At 42.9% G+C, this 19,392-nt stretch overlaps 1 protein-coding gene across 3 annotated transcripts in view; it reads left to right on the forward strand.

Annotated features, from left to right (window-relative positions):
* Positions 1 to 14,253: 14,253 nt before the first annotated feature.
* The window catches only part of VGLL3 (vestigial like family member 3), a 49,729-nt gene continuing 44,590 nt past the window's right edge, over positions 14,254 to 19,392 (forward strand). The window contains exon 1 of one of the 3 annotated variants that reach the window (XM_081138783.1): positions 14,254 to 14,913. In XM_081138783.1, coding sequence (XP_080994909.1) covers positions 14,788 to 14,913 — 126 coding nt within the window. In that variant the 5' untranslated portion in view covers positions 14,254 to 14,787. The remainder of the gene's footprint in view (positions 14,914 to 19,392) is intronic. The other 2 variants (XM_081138785.1, XM_081138784.1) reach the window with 2 other exon arrangements.

The following is a 19,392-nucleotide window of genomic DNA, read 5'->3' on the forward strand; positions in this document are numbered from 1 at the left end:
TCTCAGGCAGGAGAAAAAGGGAGAAATTTGAAATGTTCAGTTTAATATGAAGTCCCTGAGTGTACCCAGAAAAAGTTGAGAAAATCTTGAAGTCCCCAAGTTCACTTGTACTTGATTAAGTTGACCTTCTCTGCGTTCAGGAAGACCAAACGCTCTACTAGGGAATAAACTGTGTCTTAGAAAAACTCGTCAACTCTTTTGCGTTTCCAAGGACACAGCTTAAAAATATTCTCACAACTGCAGATGATTCGCTTGTGAATGGGAAAGGTGCTAGATTTGGATTGAGAAGATCAAGGTTTAAATTACCTCCTCTACGGATTTGGCCCCATGACAGTTTCTCTCTTAGCAACAGTTTTATCACAAAAAAACACTCACATATTCTGACTTTCTCATAGGCAGAATGAGGATATTAAATGAGGCAAATACCTGGGAAACAGTTTTGTAATATTTAAATGACCATAAATATATTACCATTAGTCTGTTTCTACCCGGTGTCTGTGGTCTTAGAATTAGGCTTGATTTAACGGAAGTCATTTGATATTGGGTATAGAGAGACACCCTAGTTTAGTGCTTCTCAAGTTTTAACGAGTATAGGAATCACCTGGAAAATCTTATCAAAATTCAGATTCTGAGTCAGCAGGTCTGGGCTGGGGCCTGAGATTCTCCACTTCTAATAAGGTCCTAGATGATAACCATCCTGCTGAACCATAGACCACACTTTGAGGAGCAATGCTCCAGCTGACGACTGATTTTTTGCACATTTTCTGAGCTTAAAATAACAATTAACATCCAATATTGCCTTTCACATTGCCAGAGAGTATCTCCCACATTTCTTTATCTTTCCCATCTGCTGATACAAAGTTCCTCATATTCTCAGCATATCTGAAGTAGGTGATGTCATGGACCTGATTATCAAATGCTCTCAAATTACTTTTTGTTTTTAAAAATGTTTGTTATTTCCCGTAAAGAACATAGTGTGCTTTCAGAGAAAGTATACACCGCTCAGTCCTTGAGAATTTATGAGATTTAGCCCCACAAAATTGGCAGCTACATGCCATTATTTCAGTTATAGAACAGCATTTATGTTTGGCTATTGTAAGTAAGAAACTGGGTAGGAATGAAAGCAGTAGAGGTGCTCTTTTATTTTAGTTGGTTTGTTTGATCTTTACTGTCTCTATCTCCTTGAGGTTCCAGGAGGGTGGTGTATGTAGGACAGGGTGTTACCTCTCACCTGTCCCTCAGGTGAAGACCACTGCCATCTAGAGTATAGAACATCACCGCAGACATGAGACATGGCCTTGTCTGTTAGCTACTAAGAAAATTTTGTAGACAAGAGACTGTGGCTTCCTCTGACAGAATGGGTAAAATTATCCAGAACTGCCAAAATTACCCATCCACCCCGTTTGAGACATACTATGCACACCAGTTAAAAGCTGGACTATGGAAACAGATGGCCTGGGTGGATAATGTTGAGAAGATCAGTTCACTCCCTGATGACTTGATTTCCGAATCTGTATAATGGAAGTAATTATTATACTTACCTCATGTGGCTTTTGTAAAGAATACATGAGTTAGTATATGTAAAGTGCTAAGACCTGCCAGGCACATAGCAAGCATGATACAAAGGCTAACTATGATTGTTATTATTGTTACTATTATTATTACTCTTACTGTATTTCCTTACTTTGATCAAGTTTCTGTTACAGTTAGATAATTTCAAGAAGCCTATCCCTCATGATATCATCATGGGTTTGGTTTTGCAATCCCTTTGGACACTAACATACGAAGGATGATCTGCTATAATTTGTAGTTACTGGAGATGATCTGTATCTTTTGAAATCTCAATGGGTTCTTTGTTTTTTAGCTGTACTACAGTTGTACTAAAGAGACTGCTCATGCTAAAATCTTTAGAAAATGGAAAAAAAATCATCAAATATTTTCAATATTACTCATCACATCCGACATTTTGACATTATTTTATAGATCATAATGAAAAGAGACATGTATTTGAAGACAAGAAGGGACTGAAACTTGGGCCAAAAAATTATGACGGGATAAATTCTGTGTAAAGTTCACATAAAAATTCCTTAGCATCTATGTTCTTCCTATTTGGTACTGAAAGAGACCAAAGCAAGAACATTAAGATTAATAATCTTACAACATTCATGGATCACAGAATTGTTCAATTCAAATTAACGTCTGCAGGTTTACACTGCGCCCCCTTTTCTGCCGAGCCGCTGAAGAAATATCCAACTCCACCTTTTCCCTCATGGAATTTGTGTGGCTTTTTTTCCCATAGGGAGGCAATTATGATAATTAAAATAATCAGAGCAACACTGTTCCTGATTTATGAAGTTTTGTTTTACCGTATTTCGATTTCATGATGGTGTGAAAACAGTGTGATTCAAATGTACATTGAATTTGGAATTTCGGTATTTTCCTGGGCGAGTGGTATCCTCCTGTACAATACTCTCTTGTGAGGCTGGACAGCAGCTGCCCAGTGATTTTGCCCAACTGTGGGCTATGTAAGTGTTCTAAGCACGTTTAAGGTAGGCTGGGCTGAACTATGATGTTTGGTAGGTTAGGTGTATTTTTTACATACAGTAGTTTTAGTTTATGATGGGTTAGTCTGGATGTAACCCCACTGTAAGTCGAGGAGCACCTGTAATCGCACACAAACTAGTCACCAAATATAAGGTGCGGGCAATACAAATGGTGACGGTATGAAGGAAGTGAATTTTCAAATGTGAAGGCATGCTTCCTAGAAGAGGTGCTACTTGGAATAGGCCTTGGAAGTAGGTGGCTTTTCCAATATATTCCAGGCATCCAAAGCCACACGGACAATAATGTTAAGACATCTTCTCTCCAGTGACCTATTTACACAATAAGAATGAAGTGGCAGCTGGGATGCAACTAAATTACTTTTAGGTAAAGTAAAAGATACATGCATACCTCATTTAAAAATACATGCATACCTCATTTAAAGATACATGCATACCTCATTTAAAGATACACGCATACCTCATTTAAAGATATATGCATACCTCATTTAAAGATACATGCATACCTCATTTAAAGATACATGCATACCTCATTTAAAGATACATGCATACCTCATTTTTTGATAAAACACAGCGCATGAAAATCTGGCAAAAACGAACCAAAAACAGTACTAATTTTTTTCTGTTTTATACAAGTTATTAGTCTTTAAAATGGTTCCAAAAGTTTTTCTTAAATACAAAGTTTCTTTTGTGCTTATTAATTATAAGTTACTTGTAAAAACTGCGGCTTACTCTCAGTCTTGCATGTTGACACCTTCTGTAGAGAGTGAGAGCACAGCCCTTTCCGTCAGTTGGGGAAGCTGTGTAGGGTAGCTTTCTTTCTCTGCTTTCTTTCTTCTGAATGACAGCAACATGAGTCTTTGGCTTCATTTATCCTAAAATATTTAAATCAAATTATAAAACTAATATATTAAAAATGAGAAATAAACTCAAACCAGATTGTTCTGGCTGCTGCGATTTATTAGTCCAGTTGGTCTTTGTCTGTGGCTAGTTAGCTGGTGGGTTAGAACACAGTGCTAATGATGCCAAGATCAAGGGCTTAATCCCCCCTGGCCTACTTCGCTTTGTTCCATTCCACGGACAGAGCTGTACCCATACTAAGGCCAGACTTTATGTGAATGTATTCCACTTGTCAGAGCTGACAGAGAGAATGTGGTTAAATTAGTCCAGATCTGCCATTACCACCAGGAAAACTAGCAAAGAAACAAACAGCGAACTCAAGGTACACATTGAACTAATGGTCTGTCATTATCTTCCGTGGGGACAAATGACCTTATTTCATGGGTAAGTACATTGCTGATTTTTTAATACAGGCTAAGAAGTGTCTTGACATCTCTTCATCTCACTTTTCCAACTTGGATTCTTCTATTATTAAATCTCTATAAAATATATTAGGTGAGGAGTACTATGAAATCCTATAATTCCAGCCAAAATTACTCAAGGGAAAAAAAAAAAAGACAAAATAAGCTCTGCAGAGAGCATGCTGACTGTTTCAGGAGTACGTGGTAATGGTAAGGAGAGGCACTAGGAGAGGTCGGCCGCAAACGGCCCGTGCCTGAGGAACTTAGGAAGCAGGGGCTGCCGGTGCCGTGTGTCTTTACTGGGCCCACTGGGGATATTCACAATCTCACTTTAGATTGAACAAGCCAAACTTTGAGAGTTAAAAAAACACACTCATCCTCAAAGTCTTTAAATAAGGTCTGAAGCCTTTAACTAGCACTGCATGCTCTCATCTAAATATGAGAGCCTGGCCAGGCGTGGCTCAGCGGTTGAGCATCGACCTGGGATCCAGGAGATCGGGGTTCGATTCCTGGTCAGGGCACATGCCCGGGTTGCGGGCTAGGCAGCCGGTCAATGACTTTGTCATCATTGATGTTTCTATCTCTTTCTCTCCCCCTCCTTTTCTCTCTCTGAAATCAATAAAGATATGTTTTTTGTTTTTTTTTAAAAAAAATCATTATGAAAGGGGTAAATTTATCAGGTGTTAAAAGTTATGAGGAAAAAAAATAATATCAGAGTACAAATCATATCTCTATAAGAAGCACTGCTCAAGAAATTCTTGCATAGATGTTTTTAAATCACTCTACAGAGAGAATATGCTGATGGCTCTGAGCTTACCCATTACACCTTCCCAGGCAGAAGATAATCAAATAATGGGAAATATAACAGGCACGTGCCATGCATATCTCTCCCGCGCCTCACACCCCGGATTGTCCTTGAACTCACAGGACTGGATGGTTGGCTTGTGCATTTAAAAAGATCCCCCAAGTTATGTTTTTTTAAAAGTTTTTAGTTGCTCAATGATAGGCCTTATTCCGGATTTTTGTCTATCCCACAATTTACCTAGGGAGGTTTGTGGCAGGCCAACACACTGACATTTTAAAGTTCAGCATGGGTCAGGTCCCCCCATGAGCTCACTATGCACGATTTAATCACCCTCCCAGAAGCCCTGGGGACATGACTATCTCCACGTGGATATGAAGATCAGAGTTTTGTCCGAAGCTACTGTTCATGCTCTTCTCAGTCTTCAAGTGAGAATCTGAGGGCCCAAGTGTGACCCTGATTTTACTAATCACCGCACAGCATGGGCAGCCTCTGCAGCCCTGGCAAGGGGGTCTGCCACCCGGTGACCTCCCCGGTCACCCCCACCGGCACAGCGTGCTGTCCTGCCCAGCAGCCTAAGCGGCCGCTCTTCTCTATTCCATTCGGAGCCTCTGTTTCCTGAAGCCAAGGCCCTGTTCCTGGTACTATAGAATGCTTTTTTATTTATTTATTTTTTTAAATTTATTTTTTATTTTTTTAATATATCTTTATTGATTTCAGAGAGAGGGCAGCAGAGGGAGAGAGAGAGATAGAAACACCAGTGATGAGAGTCATTGGGGCTCGAACCCGCAACCCGGGCATGTGCCCTGACCTGGAATCAAACCTTGATCTCCTGGATCCTAGGTCGATGCTCAACCACTGAGCCACACCTGGCCGGGCTGCTTTTTTAGTTTTAATAGGTCATGAAAGAAACCAAAAGGAAGAGAAAAATTTAAATAGAAAAGTGCTTTGGAGATAAAAGTTTTCAATTCTACCCAAAAAGAAAGTTTTGAATGTGCTTTTATAATCCCTTGTGATTAATTTTCCCACTGAACTTGGGAATTTTCAGGAGTCTCCTACTCACTCCATCCAAACCAGTTCTTAAAGCTAGAAACTTGGGCTCAACGGGAATTTTAATTAAATTGACCCATTAGACAAATCATTGACCTAGGAAGTTTCCTCTGAGCTTGCCAATCCTTTGATGAATCTATTTTCTTACCTCCTTTATACAAATATGTGAAGTTAAATATGTACATAGGCCATCTTATTAGAATTAGTGCCCACTTACTATTAGATAATATGGTATCATTATAATTTTTTTAATAAAACAAGTGTTTTGGAATCCAACCTATGGTCAAATCCAAAATTTAGTTTCTTTAACCTTCAGCTTTTTTATATCTAAAATGGCAATAATAACTACTTTATAGGATTATTGCAAGAATTAGCTGAATGAGAGAAAGCAATCTTAACATAAGTGCCTGGTCCATTGCAGAGCCTCATAAAATGTGAGTTCCCTTTGTCATCATTTTCCCCAGAAAAGCACAAAAAATCATAAACACCTGATCTTTATAAACCCCCTTTATTATTCTTCATTCTCTCATAAAAGCACATGCTTTAAATTATCTAACAAGTCTATAACCTACATTTGGGGTAGTAAAAGCCTACTTTTAAACAAAGCCTATCCCTACCACTGTGACTATGTTGAATCCCAAAGGAAATTATTCCTTAATAAAGCATAAAATCATTACCTCATTCAATAAGTATTTAATGGATACCCATTAGGTGCTATGATGCTGTAGTAAATAAAACGTACATGATTTATGCCTTTATGGGCATAATGGGGAGACCAAAAAAAAAAGTTGAGAAAAAGCTTGTATTTCTAAATATGGTAAACACTAGGGAGGGAAGTGAGCAGGCTATAAATGGAGAGAACGGTGGGCGTGGGACAGGGTGTACTTTAAATCTGGGAATGTCTTTGAGGAAGCGTGTTTAAGCTAAGACCTAGGTGGCCTTAGAGGATGGTGAGGGGGAGAATTATCCAAGTAAACAATGGGTGCAAAGACCAAGGGAGAGAGGTCATTGTACTTGTCGACATAAAAATCATCTAAACCTATAGCTAATTCTTATGACTTAATTTGAGCCAAACTGATGACGTATGCCAGGAAGCAAGATCTCAAATGCTCCAGATAATAATAGTTTTGAAGCTTCTTTTATGCATTTGAATTTATGGATGGGATATAAAGAAGACTGGAGAAAGCCTGGCAAGAATTAGATTTCAGGACAGTTAACGAGATTACGTGCTCTCTTGAGGACTTATACCCCCTTGGGGAGGAATATTTCTGATATTTTATAGGTGTGTTAACCTAGGTGCACAAGAACAATGGATAAGGTTAGCTTAAAAAGAAGTTATGGGCTGCCCTGGCTGGGTTGCTCAGTTGGTTGGAGAGTCATGCCTGATGCACCAAGGTTTCGAGTTTGATCCCCAGTTGGGATACATACAGGAATCAACCAATGGATGCATGGAAAAGTGGAACAATGAATCAATGTCTCTCTCTCTTTCTCTCTCTCTCTCCTTCATCTCTCTCTACAATCAATCAATCAACACAAATTAAAACAAAAAGAAGTTATGGGCCTGGGGCATGACTACCCACCATGAACTAGTTAGGAATTTATGACCAAATCACCCTGTGAGGTTATGAGGTTGCTTTCCACAGAACTTCCCCTCTCCCCTTTTTTTTTCATCCACACACTGAAGCAAAAGAAAGTATGACATATTCAAGAAGAAAGTTGTGGAGTGGACAGGGAAGAATTGGATAGGATGTGAAGGTAAGTTGGCAGAGGTAGACAGAGAGAGAGAGAATTTATGATAAAGAAGCACTAGAATCATCATTCAATGCCTTCAAGTCCATGGACATTGAGCTAGCCCAGGGTAAGTGTAAGATGGAAGACATGAATCTATTACTTCTTTATTTGGTTTAAATCCCACATGTGTCTCTTATATTATGTTCACAGCTTGCCAATGTATGATTTTAGCATTTAAAGATTGGCATTTTTAAAAAAGACATGGCTCATAAACATGAACTGATATTTCATTTGATGGTCAATCTAACAAAAGGTAGCCTTTTCAATGCTGGAGATCAAATTGTCTGTCAAACTTACTGTATATATATATATATATATATATATATATATATATATATATATATATAGAGAGAGAGAGAGAGAGAGAGAGAGAGAGAGAGAGAGAGAGAAAATGTTCAATACTAACCTGGGCTACATATGTTTTCATTTGCTTTATTTATTGACTTCAGAATTCCATATAAGATATATCTCCACCCTAGAAATCTTCGGCTAATTTTTGTAACTTATTTGCATATGGAGGTGATTTGGAAATGGATGAGATTTCTTTTTTTATCACTTTTTATTTTCAATTACAGTTGACATACCTTATTAAATTAGTTTCATGGGTACACCCCAGTGATGAGACATTGCATAACTTACTAAGTGAGCACCCTGATAAATCTCGCACCATCTGACACCATACATAGCTATTACACTATTATTGACTATAGTCCCTACTCTGTACTTTACATCCCATGACTGTTCCATAACAATCAATGTGTACTCCTTAATGCCTTCACCTTTTTCATGCATCCCCAACCCCCGGAAGAAGAAAAAAAGATAGAAAATGTAAACACTAAAATGACAATAAACACATATTTATCAACAACTGAATCAAAAAAACAAAATAAATGAACAAGCAGAACAGAAACAGACTCACAGATACAGAGACCATTTTATTTTTCCATCACTATTTATCCCTCTATGCCCTTCCACCTCCACCCCACCACCGTAATCTCTACTGTAGTCTTTTTCTATGAGGTCTCACCCTCTTTTTTTCCCTGTTTTGCCCAACCCTTCCATCCCCCCCAATACCAGCACCCTCCAGCCCGAGCTGTCTGCCTGATACAGAGAACATTTTGCCTGTTGCCAGATGCGAGGGGGGTTGGAGAGATGAAATTTCTTAGGGTGAGAGAATAGAGTCAGATGAGAAAAAGACCCAGGATTAAGCAACTAAGAAACTCAATATTTAAAGTTTAAGTAGAGAAGCACTTGGCAAAGAGAACTGAGAAAGAAGAGCCAAAGTGCAAAGAAACTGATCAAGATGGGGGATGTCAGGGAAGAATGTCATGAGAAGAGAGAATTTTAGGGAGAGGCTGATCCATAGTGTCAAAAGGTAAGAAGAAGCATCAATTGGTTCATTTTTTGAAGTTCAAAAAATGAACTTCAAACTCATTAACATGTCCATTACTGGCGACCCTAATAAATGTTGGTGGGGTAGTGGGCCGGAAGTCTGATTGTCAGTGGCCCCAATAGTAAACGGGAAGGAAGAAAGTAGGGAAAGTGAATTTGAGGGATTTGAGAATGGTAATGACAGGCGGCAACAGCAGCAGGACATGAGTAGCTATTCCAGAGAAACACAGTTTAAGGCAGGGGATTCTGAAGGACAAATGAATAAAGAGATTTTATTGCCTAATATGTCAGTTGACCTGTTTTCACATCTATTCCATTGGTTTATTGACACCACCCTTAGTTGCCAGCAACCAGAGTCCATCCCCGGCCTTGAGCTTTAGAATATTCCTCACTGGCCCTTGTCCTGTTGTGCCTCTCCTCATAGGAATCTGTAGCGAAAAGCGGACAAGCTCACCCCAGTCCCTCCTTTCCTTTCGAGTGCCCCTGCCCCCATTAAACGATTGTGTTAGTTTCCTTTTGCTGCTCCAACAAATTACCAAAACTTTAGTGACTTAAAACAGAGCAAATTTATGACCTTACAGCCCTGCAGTTCAGAAGTCCAAAATGGTGTTGGCAGTGCTGTGTTACTTCTGGAAGCTCTAGGGGAGCCCCCATTTTCTTGCCTTTTCCAGCTACTAGAGGCTGCTATGTTCCTCGGTTCATGGCTGCCTTCCACCCTCGGTCACCTATGGACTGTAGGGACTGTAGCGTCTTCTCATTTTAAGTCAGTATGACAGGCTCTTATGCCTCCTGCCTCCCTCTTAAAAAGATCCTTGTAATTACACTGGGCTCACCCAGAAAATCCAGGATAATTTTACCTTAAAATCCACTTATTAGTAGCCTTAATTCCATCTGCAATCTTAACTCCCATTTGGTATGTAAAAATAAACATATTCATAGGTTCCAGAGATTAGAACAGGACATCTTTTTTTTGGGAGGGGGGCCGGAGTGGCATTTTTCTGCCTAGAACAACCATCTATCTGTACGTAAGACCTGGGAATGCCCTGTGCAGATGACCCAAGCCCACTTCCTCAGAACCCTGATTTCTAGAGCAGGCTGCGTTATCAGTGGGTTCAGCCTGGCCAGAGGGCTGGCCAAGAATCAGGGGTTTGTTTGGTGGCCTGGGAGGAGGGTTTGTATACATAGGTTAATACATCCACACATGCCCACTACAGGCCTCATATGCTCTCCTGCACTGAGAGCCAAGTGAAAGACAAGCTTGATTGTCAAAAACAACAAAAACTGCCCTCAAACGAACAAAAAACTGCCCTCTTCCCCCCCCCCCCCATCTTCTTTTAAGAGATATTGGGAAAATCCACTTCAACTTACCCCTGTAAATAATCCTGGGTTGGGGGGCTCACTTCATTCAATTCCAGCTGAAAAACTTGGGAGCATTCTGGGAAATTTGGTGAGAGGGGCCAAAAATGTAGTGACTGTGAAGCCCTGACTCAGAGGGGTTGGAATCATTTAAGGACATTTGGGTGTTAGGTTCAAGTTGTGGTGGCTGGACCAGGAAAGGGGAGGTGGGTAACCGCAGATGGGTAGGCTCGGGCTCCACATCGGCACTGAACCAGGAGAGGCGGGATAGCGTGCGAGGAGGGAGAGAAAAGTTAAAAGAGTAAGTTTTGAGGAACTTAAGCTCAGAAGTGCAAATAATCAGGTTTCATCCCATTGCTATTTTATTCCGAGTAATTGTGACACCTCTCCATGAGCAACATGACCATGACTACACCAGTGGTCAGACCGCATTCCCTGATTTGGATGACTCACTATTGTTACATGCGATCTTAAATGAATGTGTATAACTAGGTACACATGTGCATACATACGCACGCTTAACTTATGCATGCGCATGAATATACGTGTGTGTTTATTTACATGCCCTTATCACGGGGCGATAGAAAAATAACTGAACCAAGAGTCGAGAGACCTGAGGCTTTGGTTTTAGTTCTGCTTCCTGTTCCCTAGAATTTAATCCGACTGCATGTTTGCTTATCTTTGAAAGAAGACTTTTAGACTAGATGACCATTATGATTCTTTTCTATTCTAAAATCCTTAAACATCCCCCTGGGGGAAGTCAGGTACATCTGCTCTTCTACCAGAAGTCCAGCTTAGTTCTTCTTAATGGGAATTATCCTGCATTTTATTAATGAGCAAACACTTGAGTCTTTGGCAGCTTCTTTTTCTCCCTCTGCTTTTTCTAGATTTTAATTTGGGGCTGAATTTATCATTATCGTCTCATTTTCTTCCATCCTTACAATATAGAAATGAGGGAAGTAACAAAGAGTGATATTGCATTATAGGAAGATTTTGCCAAATACCTCCAGACTTTTGAGTGCACAAGTTATTAGTACCCAAGAATTATATCTTTGTCATATAAAAATTTTGAAGCATACTGGAGGCCATGTGGGGTGCAAGCGAGATGCAGAAATGGGGTGTGTGTACATGTTGGATCTAGTTCTGGCTTATTTTCGAGGTCAACAAATACATACTGAATATCTTCTACATTAGCTATACAAGAGGTAAATGGTCTTGGCAATGGTCTAGCTGAGGAGAGAGATGCTGAACACAGAATTATACCAAAAAATAATCTACTACAGATATGTAAAGTTATTTAAGGATAAAGTGGAAATTGTTAAGTACATAAAATAGGAGGTCTGGGTTTTGAGGAAGGGCTGCCCTCACAAGCTAATTGTGTGGCCTAATCCACTCACTTGGCACGGTGGGTCCTAATTTCTCCTATTGCACGGTCCTTCTCATTCTAACATAGGGGAAAAGCCTGAAAGAGAGTCTGAAACCACGCCCCATGTTTCAACCTTCACTGCTTTCATGTATGTTTGGATCCTTCACAGGTTTGTAGGGTTTTTCTCCCCCTTTTATGCTCTCTTTATCCAGTGGATGTTCACTAAGGTGGCTATTACACGACTGAGGTTCAGAGATAAAGGTCACAGTCCCTGCTCTCAAGCAGGCACCTTCGGTCATGTGGAGGAAACAAACAAATGAGCAATTTCAAATCAGGTAGTTGGTTCTTACTACGGCGGGAGCAGTATTCATGGGGTGCTGGGGTTGCCACGAGCGAGGGGCCTTGAAGCTGGTCTTCGGCAGATGCGTTGGAAGATAACTCCTTGAAGAACAAACAGTTAGCAAGTGAAAAAATGATGGGGGCGGGTATGGGGGCAGATGTTCTGGTCACGTGTATAAAAGCCTGGTAGGAGCAGGTACCATGCTCGTCCTTGGAAAGGGAGGTCTCCGTTCAGGTGGCTGAGAGGACAGTTGAGGGAGACAGGGACATAAGCAGGGGCCAGAATTTGAAGGTTGGGACTGCAGACTGTGGGGAGCCACTGTGAAAAACTTTAAGAGTGATGAAACATTACTCTGTTGGATTTGCAGTGGCTAGGACAGAAAAGAGTGGGAAGATAAGTTGTGAAGCATGGATCAGAGGAGGGTTCAAGCTGGGGTCTGGAAATTGGGGAGAGGCCTAGGGGAGAGATGCTGAGTGAACTAAGGACTACAGCTGCAGAGATAAAGAGGTGAGGGGGGAGAATCAGTAGAAAGGCCAAGGCTGGGATCAAGCAGACTCTAAAATCTTAAGTAGGGACTGTGGGGTTGAGGAAGGAGTGTTGGAGGATTCTCAGAATTCTAGCTCAGCAACCGGTGGGTGAGAGTTTCAATACCTGAGATGTAGGTTAAAAGAAGAGGGTCACTTTGGGTTGTGGGGAAAATGCTAGTGCTGCTATGATTGAGGTTCCTGTGGAATATCTATGTGGAGCCATCCAGACAGAAGCTGAATGGATGAATCTGGAACTCAGGAAAGGGGTCTAAACAGGGAATGTCAATTTGGGAAAAGGCAGTAATAAACATTGTAAAGAAATTCTTATATATCTTATTGATAGGAAAACTGCTCTACTACAAAGGACACATTTAATGCCCAAACTGTTTAAGCCCTGAATAAATACATTTTTAATATTCAGTGGATGAAAGAATGGGTGAGTGAATCGGGGCTGTTAGGAGTAGCAAAGTGTTCCTATCCAATTATTATAGTTTGTGTGTTTAAGTGTATGAAGTTTGTGTATGTGTAAGTGTATATGTATTTGTGTATGTGTCTGTGTTGTTATACACACACTTTTACAAAAATTAATAATGCATATTGGTACTATATATCCGCATTAGTCTGATAGGCCTGACATAACAAATACCAAGACAGGGAGGCCTAAACAACAGAAAGTTATATTCTCATAGTTTTGGAGGCTAAAGGTCCAAGGTCAAGGTGCTCTGGGGATTACTTTGTGGCAGACCTCTCTTCCTGGCTGGTGATCTGTGCCTTCTCACTGGGTCCTCACAAGACGCATCCTCTGTGCCAGCACAGAGAGAGATCCCTGGTGTCTTTTTTTAATAAGGTCACCAGTCCTAGATTAGGACCCCACCCTATGATCTCATTTAACCTTCATTTTCTCCTTCCAGGCCCTGTTTCTAAATAGTCCCTCGGGGGTTAGGGCTTCAACATGCCCCCCTTGGGGGCGGGGCACAGTTCAGTCCACAACAACATCAGTTTATTTGACACCTAGACGGACTCTTCCTCTACAAAGGATAGTCTCCGTGAAAATAAAGAGCTTGTTATGTCATGGTAGGATACCTATGTGTAATGGGAAAAATATATTTGTTAAAGGTCAGAGCTAGAGTTTACTTATTTATAAAACAAACACAATTCTTTTCTGCTTTACCTGACTGTATAGCAATTCCTGCAACAGATTTTCTTTTTCTCCTTGGGGGAAGGTTGTAAGCCACTTGCAAATAGATAAACCTTTAAATAGCAGCTGAATGGGCTTCATGGATTGTTACTATATGTTACTCTATGGAAACCAGGCTGGAAAAGTCAGAAAAGATTGACGTCCCACAAGAATGTGATACCACGAAGGTTACTGAGAGCGGAGATTACTTGTTGAAAACTGTTGCATTCCTGGCGTGCGCGCACTTGCAATCAAGTTAACTTTCACTTATGTTACAGTGAGTGGAGGGGAGAGCCCCGCTGATTTCGAGCCTGCTCTGTTTTACCCCGGTACCCCGGGCGTCCCTTTGGCCCCGGCCTCTGTGCTGCTCCCCGTGGAGCTCCCCGGGTTGGGGCGCCCTCGCCCTGGCAGCCAGGTGACGGAGACTGGGTGGGAACCGGGCTCCGAGGGCGCGGAGCCTCTCGCATACCATTCCCCTCCCACCACCGTCCCACGGCCGGGAGGCGGAGAGGGCTGCAAACTTCGCTCCAATCCGCGGCCGGCCCTTCCCGGGTCCCCCTGCTGGGTGACCCGCGCGCCGCCGACGGACTCGGAGGGACTTCGCGGCGCTCGGCGTCCGAGCCCGGGGTGGCGAGCGCTCCCTCCTCCCCGGCCGACCCCTCCCTCTGCCCCAGCCTCCGGCCCTCGCCCAGCCGCGAGCGGCGGCGATAGGACGAGCCCGGGGCGCGCATTGTGTGCATGCAAACCGGAGCTGCGGGAGCCCGCGGGGCCGCGGCGGCGGCCGAGGCTGGAGCTGCCCTGGGCGCAGCTGCGCGCGCGGGACCGGCCCCTGTCATGCCCCCGCCGCGCGGCGGGCCGTCCCGTGCCCAAGCCGCTATATAAGCGCGGGCAAGGGGACCTCCGGAGGGGCTGAAGATGAAGGTGCCCGCGCACGGGCTCCCGCCGACTGCCAACCCCTCCCGAGCCCGCGCCCCGCACGGAGCCCGCGGCCGCCGAGGACCCGCCTTCGCCGCAGTAGCAGCTGGAGCAGCGACAGGAGCGGCAGCTGCGGCGGCGGCGGCGCCGGGGGCGCGAGCGCGCGGAAGGGCGGCGGCAGCTCCGGGGCCGCCGCTGCCCCGGCTGCCATGAGTTGTGCGGAGGTGATGTATCACCCCCCGCCGTATGGAGCGCCCCAGTATCTGCCCAACCCCGTGGCAGCTGCAACCTGCCCCACAGCCTACTACCACCCGTCGCCCCAACCTGGCCAGCAGGTGAGTCACCGGCCGGGCAGCCAGCCGGGGGCGGGGGCGGGGGCCGGGGGCGCCGGGAGTATCGGTCTGGGGCTTCGCGACGCCCCGCCGCGCGGGGACCTGCGGCGCCCAGGATGCTCCGGGACCCGCGGCAGCGCCCTTGAGCCCAGAGCCGTCGGAAGAGAGGAGAGGCTTCGGGGAGGGACCGCGGCCGGGTGGCCGGGCGGGGACCCGGAGCGAGGCGGCACCGGCGGGGGCTTCACCGAGAGCTGTCGCCCGAGCTCGGAGGCTGCCCCCGGGGCCAGCCTAGCTCTTAGGCTCAGTTCTCTGAAGCTCACCAAGGGCGCCTGTCTTAGGAGTATGTGAGTAAACTTCCCTTAAACCGGATATTTTGTTTCCTTTGGCAAGGTAGAGCGTTGCAGGATTTTCTTGATTAAGGGCATGAACTGTGTCCCAGGCATGGGAGCGGCTCCCTGGACCCTGAGCTCGGGGAATAAACGGCCTTTTGGTGATTTTTAGGGTGGGTTGCTCTCCATGGGTGCAGAGGAACGTCTAGCAAACGTTACCGGGACTTCTTTGCAGAGTGTGTCCTCTTGTGACTGCGACTTAGGGGACAGGGATTGATGCCCAAGTTCCCCATTCGCTTTTCAAAAATTACATTTATCGGGGTAACGCTGGTTAATAACGTTAAATGTTTCAGGTGTACAGTCCTCCGATACATCATCTGTCTAATGCAGTGTGCGCTTACCACCCAAAGTCTAGCCTCCTTCTGCCACCATATGTTTGGCCCTGTTTATCCCAACCCCACCCTCACTCACCTTGCATTTCCCCCAAGCACAGAGGTGTTATAGGGCAGCTTGTGGGATGTGGGGTGTGTGTGTGTGTGTGTGTGTGTGTGTGTGTGTGTGTGTGTGTGACTGCTGGCCAAGAGGTAACCTTGGATAACCAGTTCTGTACCACACCAAGAGTGACCGAGAATGCTGTTGATGAAAGGGGTTCGGGAACCAGGGAGATGACATAGTTCCTTCAGAGGAGGGGAATTTGGCACTAGGTACCCCTGGTGTCCTCTCCGGACACCAGCAGACTGCGTGTCCAGGCTTAGTTAGTGCTGCCTGAAACACATGTGAGTATGTGGCACTCGGCTATACTGAAATAGGGTCCTCAGACCCCTGGAATTAGAGTGGGTTGATTCGGTGAGACTTAAAAAATACACATGTGAGGGAACTAGGTAACGTTAGAAAATTACAATCCACACAATCTGGTAATTTATTTTTTAGTTTCTTAGGAACCATATGTTTTATGATGGTCTTAAGGGTTTGGCTCTTTAGTTAATTTTGCCTTTTAATTTCTATATTTTCTTTTCCTCTGTCTCTTTGCTGGATTTGTAGCGCTACTCTTTGGAAAGGAATCATAACTTCTGTTTAGAATTTAGGGACTGTGCAATTCATCTGATCTGGAAAGGGTACATGCCTCAGATTTCTCTGCCACACAGTACGAGGTTCACAAGGACCAACTAAGACAAAAGAGGAAGGAACCCCACTTTCTTGCTGTCATTTTTATTATTTAATACTCAGCAGGTTCAGCATTTCAGAGAAGATTACTTTTGGGGAGGAGAATGGGAGAACATTTTGTAATTTGTGGCCAAGGGTGACAGAGTAAAACACTTTGGTTATGCTGTTTGTCTTTCTTTGGCTTTAAATATAAAAGATATAAATAATGGAGAAAACCATTTAGTACAAGTTAGGCAAGTGAGGCAAAGAGGTGCTGGAAATCAGTTTATGTGTTTTATAAACACTCTGTCCCAGATGAACCACCCTTTCCTTGCTTCCATCTCAGAGACTGTAGAGGCCTTCAATTATCGACTGGAATGTGGATGTGTAACAGACTCAGGCTGGACTGAACATTCAGGGAAGCATTTTTTCCCTTAAGAAAATAACTTGAACTAGCAGATGTCATGAACAAGGTTTTATTTTCTAGAGCTGTGAAAATAATTCCATTAAAATATGACTCTCTGATGGGGGTTAGAATTGTAATACTTTTTTTGAGCTAGAAAATAAAATTCAATGTCAGAAAAATTATAAATTAGAAGTCAAGACATTTAGTTTTCAATAAGAAACAACTCCAGTCCTTTATCTAGCATTTGCAGTAGCCCTGAGAACTCAGTCCCCAAATTTCGTTATTTTGCTAAGACCGTCAATAAACTGAAGAATGAGCTTTCTCTGTCAACATTGACGAGTGGCACATATTAGTAAATAATGGTCATCTTCCACTGTACTTCGGAATTCCGTAGATCTTGTTTGAATAGATGTGTGCCTGAGTTGACCTAAATAACTTCGTTGAGAGATGTGCTTGGAAATTTTCATGTTGCTTTTACCAAAATGGCTTGTTCAAGATTACATTTTTTTAATCATATGGAGAAACTATTTGCCTACGACTGGCTAACAAATTAAAAAGAGACTTGATAGTATAAATACTGTTCTTTTACTGTCAGGAGTTTATTTTGATGACCTATATTTTCTATTGGAAAAAAGAGTAAATCAGGAAATTCTTATCAGGCTGACAGCATTTTTAGACTGTGTGGTGCGTGGGTGAAGTGGGACTAATATTGACTTGGCCCTAATGCAGTCATCTGAGAATACATATTTTGGTTGTTTTTGCATTCCATAAGGTTTTATCATTATTATCCATGAAGATTGTTTTCTCCGTACATGGGAAGTGACCCCTAATAGCATCGTGCCTGGGAGACAAAAATAAGGGCTACGACTTCTACTGCATTTAAACATTTGATTTGCTGAGGAGAAAAAGGGAAAAGAGAGAAAATGACAAAGTTACAAAGAAAGTTTAATGATCATTTATAAAATGTTAGAAAACGGCATTGAAGTTTTATATTACTTCTGTGTTCAGTTGTAGTAGTGTATCTTTGAACTGATCCCCCCCCCCCCCCAAATCTGTATAGCTCTGAAGTCCTTGTAAATTGGTAATGGTTCATTATGATAGATTTTAAACAAGTATATTTTTCCTCTTAATGTATGATCATATAGCTGAAAATTCTTTTTGAAACAGTAGAACTTCATACTCCAGGCATGTGTACTTTCAGCTTTTTCCAACAGCACAAATGTACGCTTGAAATTTTAAGCTCAGTTTTTTATTGAACATATGCATTATAGGTATGTAATAGGTCAGTATCTTAAAGCCATGCTAACTGCATATAAATCAGCTGCACTGCAAAGTGTTACTCAGACATACAGTAGGCTTAATGAATCAAAGTAATATGTAAATATGTCTGAAGGGTGAATTTTATAGGCCCTGATGTTAATTCCTAGAAATTGTGTGGCTGTGCATAAATCTTTCAGTGTGCTCTGCAGAGTCAGGATTTGCTGAGGGATGCTAAGCTCCCTGGTCCCTGTGCTCACCATCTTTTTACATTTTTTATTATTAATAATTTTTAGAGAGAGAGGAAGGGAGAGAGATAGAAACATCAATGAGAGAGAGACAACATCAATCGACTGCCTCCTGCACACCCCCAACTGGGGATCAAGGATGCAACCCAGGCATGTGCCCTGACCGGGAACGGAACCGGTGACCTCTTGGTTCATGGGTCAATGCTCAACCACTGAGCCACACCGGCAGGGCCCACCATCTTTTTAAAGTCTTAATACATCAGCCCCTAACACGTCGAGAGAACTCTGGACTCAGTGTCTCGGCACATCTCTGAAGGCACGATGACACTCGGAGCGTATGCAGAGAGGAATGCACTTGTCTCCTAACAGGGACAGTAGGAACCAAGAAAAAAATTCAAAGTATGTGTCAGGAAAAAGTGAGGGAAATGCTATGAAATCACAGATTCTCTTCATACCCAGTGGATTTCTCATCTTAAATGCAGACAGTCTGTTGTTCTCAGCCCCGCCCCACCCCCTCTAATCATAACGTTAACATCAGGAAGGTGCTTACAGCAAAGCTTTCAGAATTGTATAGTTCGTGGATGGGGCAGTGAAAGCTGAGAACAATCGCTGGTTTTCTTATTAGGCATAGGAATTTTGAACAAGTGTATTTTGGGCTTCAAATAAGTTAGAGCACATTTACTCTGTCGTCTTTAAGGGTGGCAGTTACTACATATGAGCTTTCACTTGAAAGAGTTAAACGCCCTTGGCAAGCAGAACTCCAGATATAAGGAGTTTTTTCAACTCTTTCTCTGGACTCTGCCACCTCGTTAGGTCATAAAACCTCTCTGAGATTCTGTTTGTCAGGGAAAAACTGGAAAAACATGCCTCAAGCCCTCCTTTTACAAACTGGGGCAAGGATAGTCATAGGACTGAGATGCCTAGCTACACACCTCAAAGCTAACTGGTGACAAAATTAGGACCATCAGAATCCTTCACGCCCCAATGTAGCATCTTCCCACCATGCCATGCAGTATCCCAAGCTTTTTTTTTTTTTTGCTATTGCACAATAAGCTTATTCTTGTCTTTCGCACTCCAAATCAACTTCTTGATAAAGAAG

This window comes from Miniopterus schreibersii (assembly GCF_964146895.1).
Source record: "Miniopterus schreibersii genome assembly, chromosome: 5".
In the NCBI taxonomy this organism is placed as follows: Eukaryota; Metazoa; Chordata; class Mammalia; order Chiroptera; family Miniopteridae; genus Miniopterus; species Miniopterus schreibersii.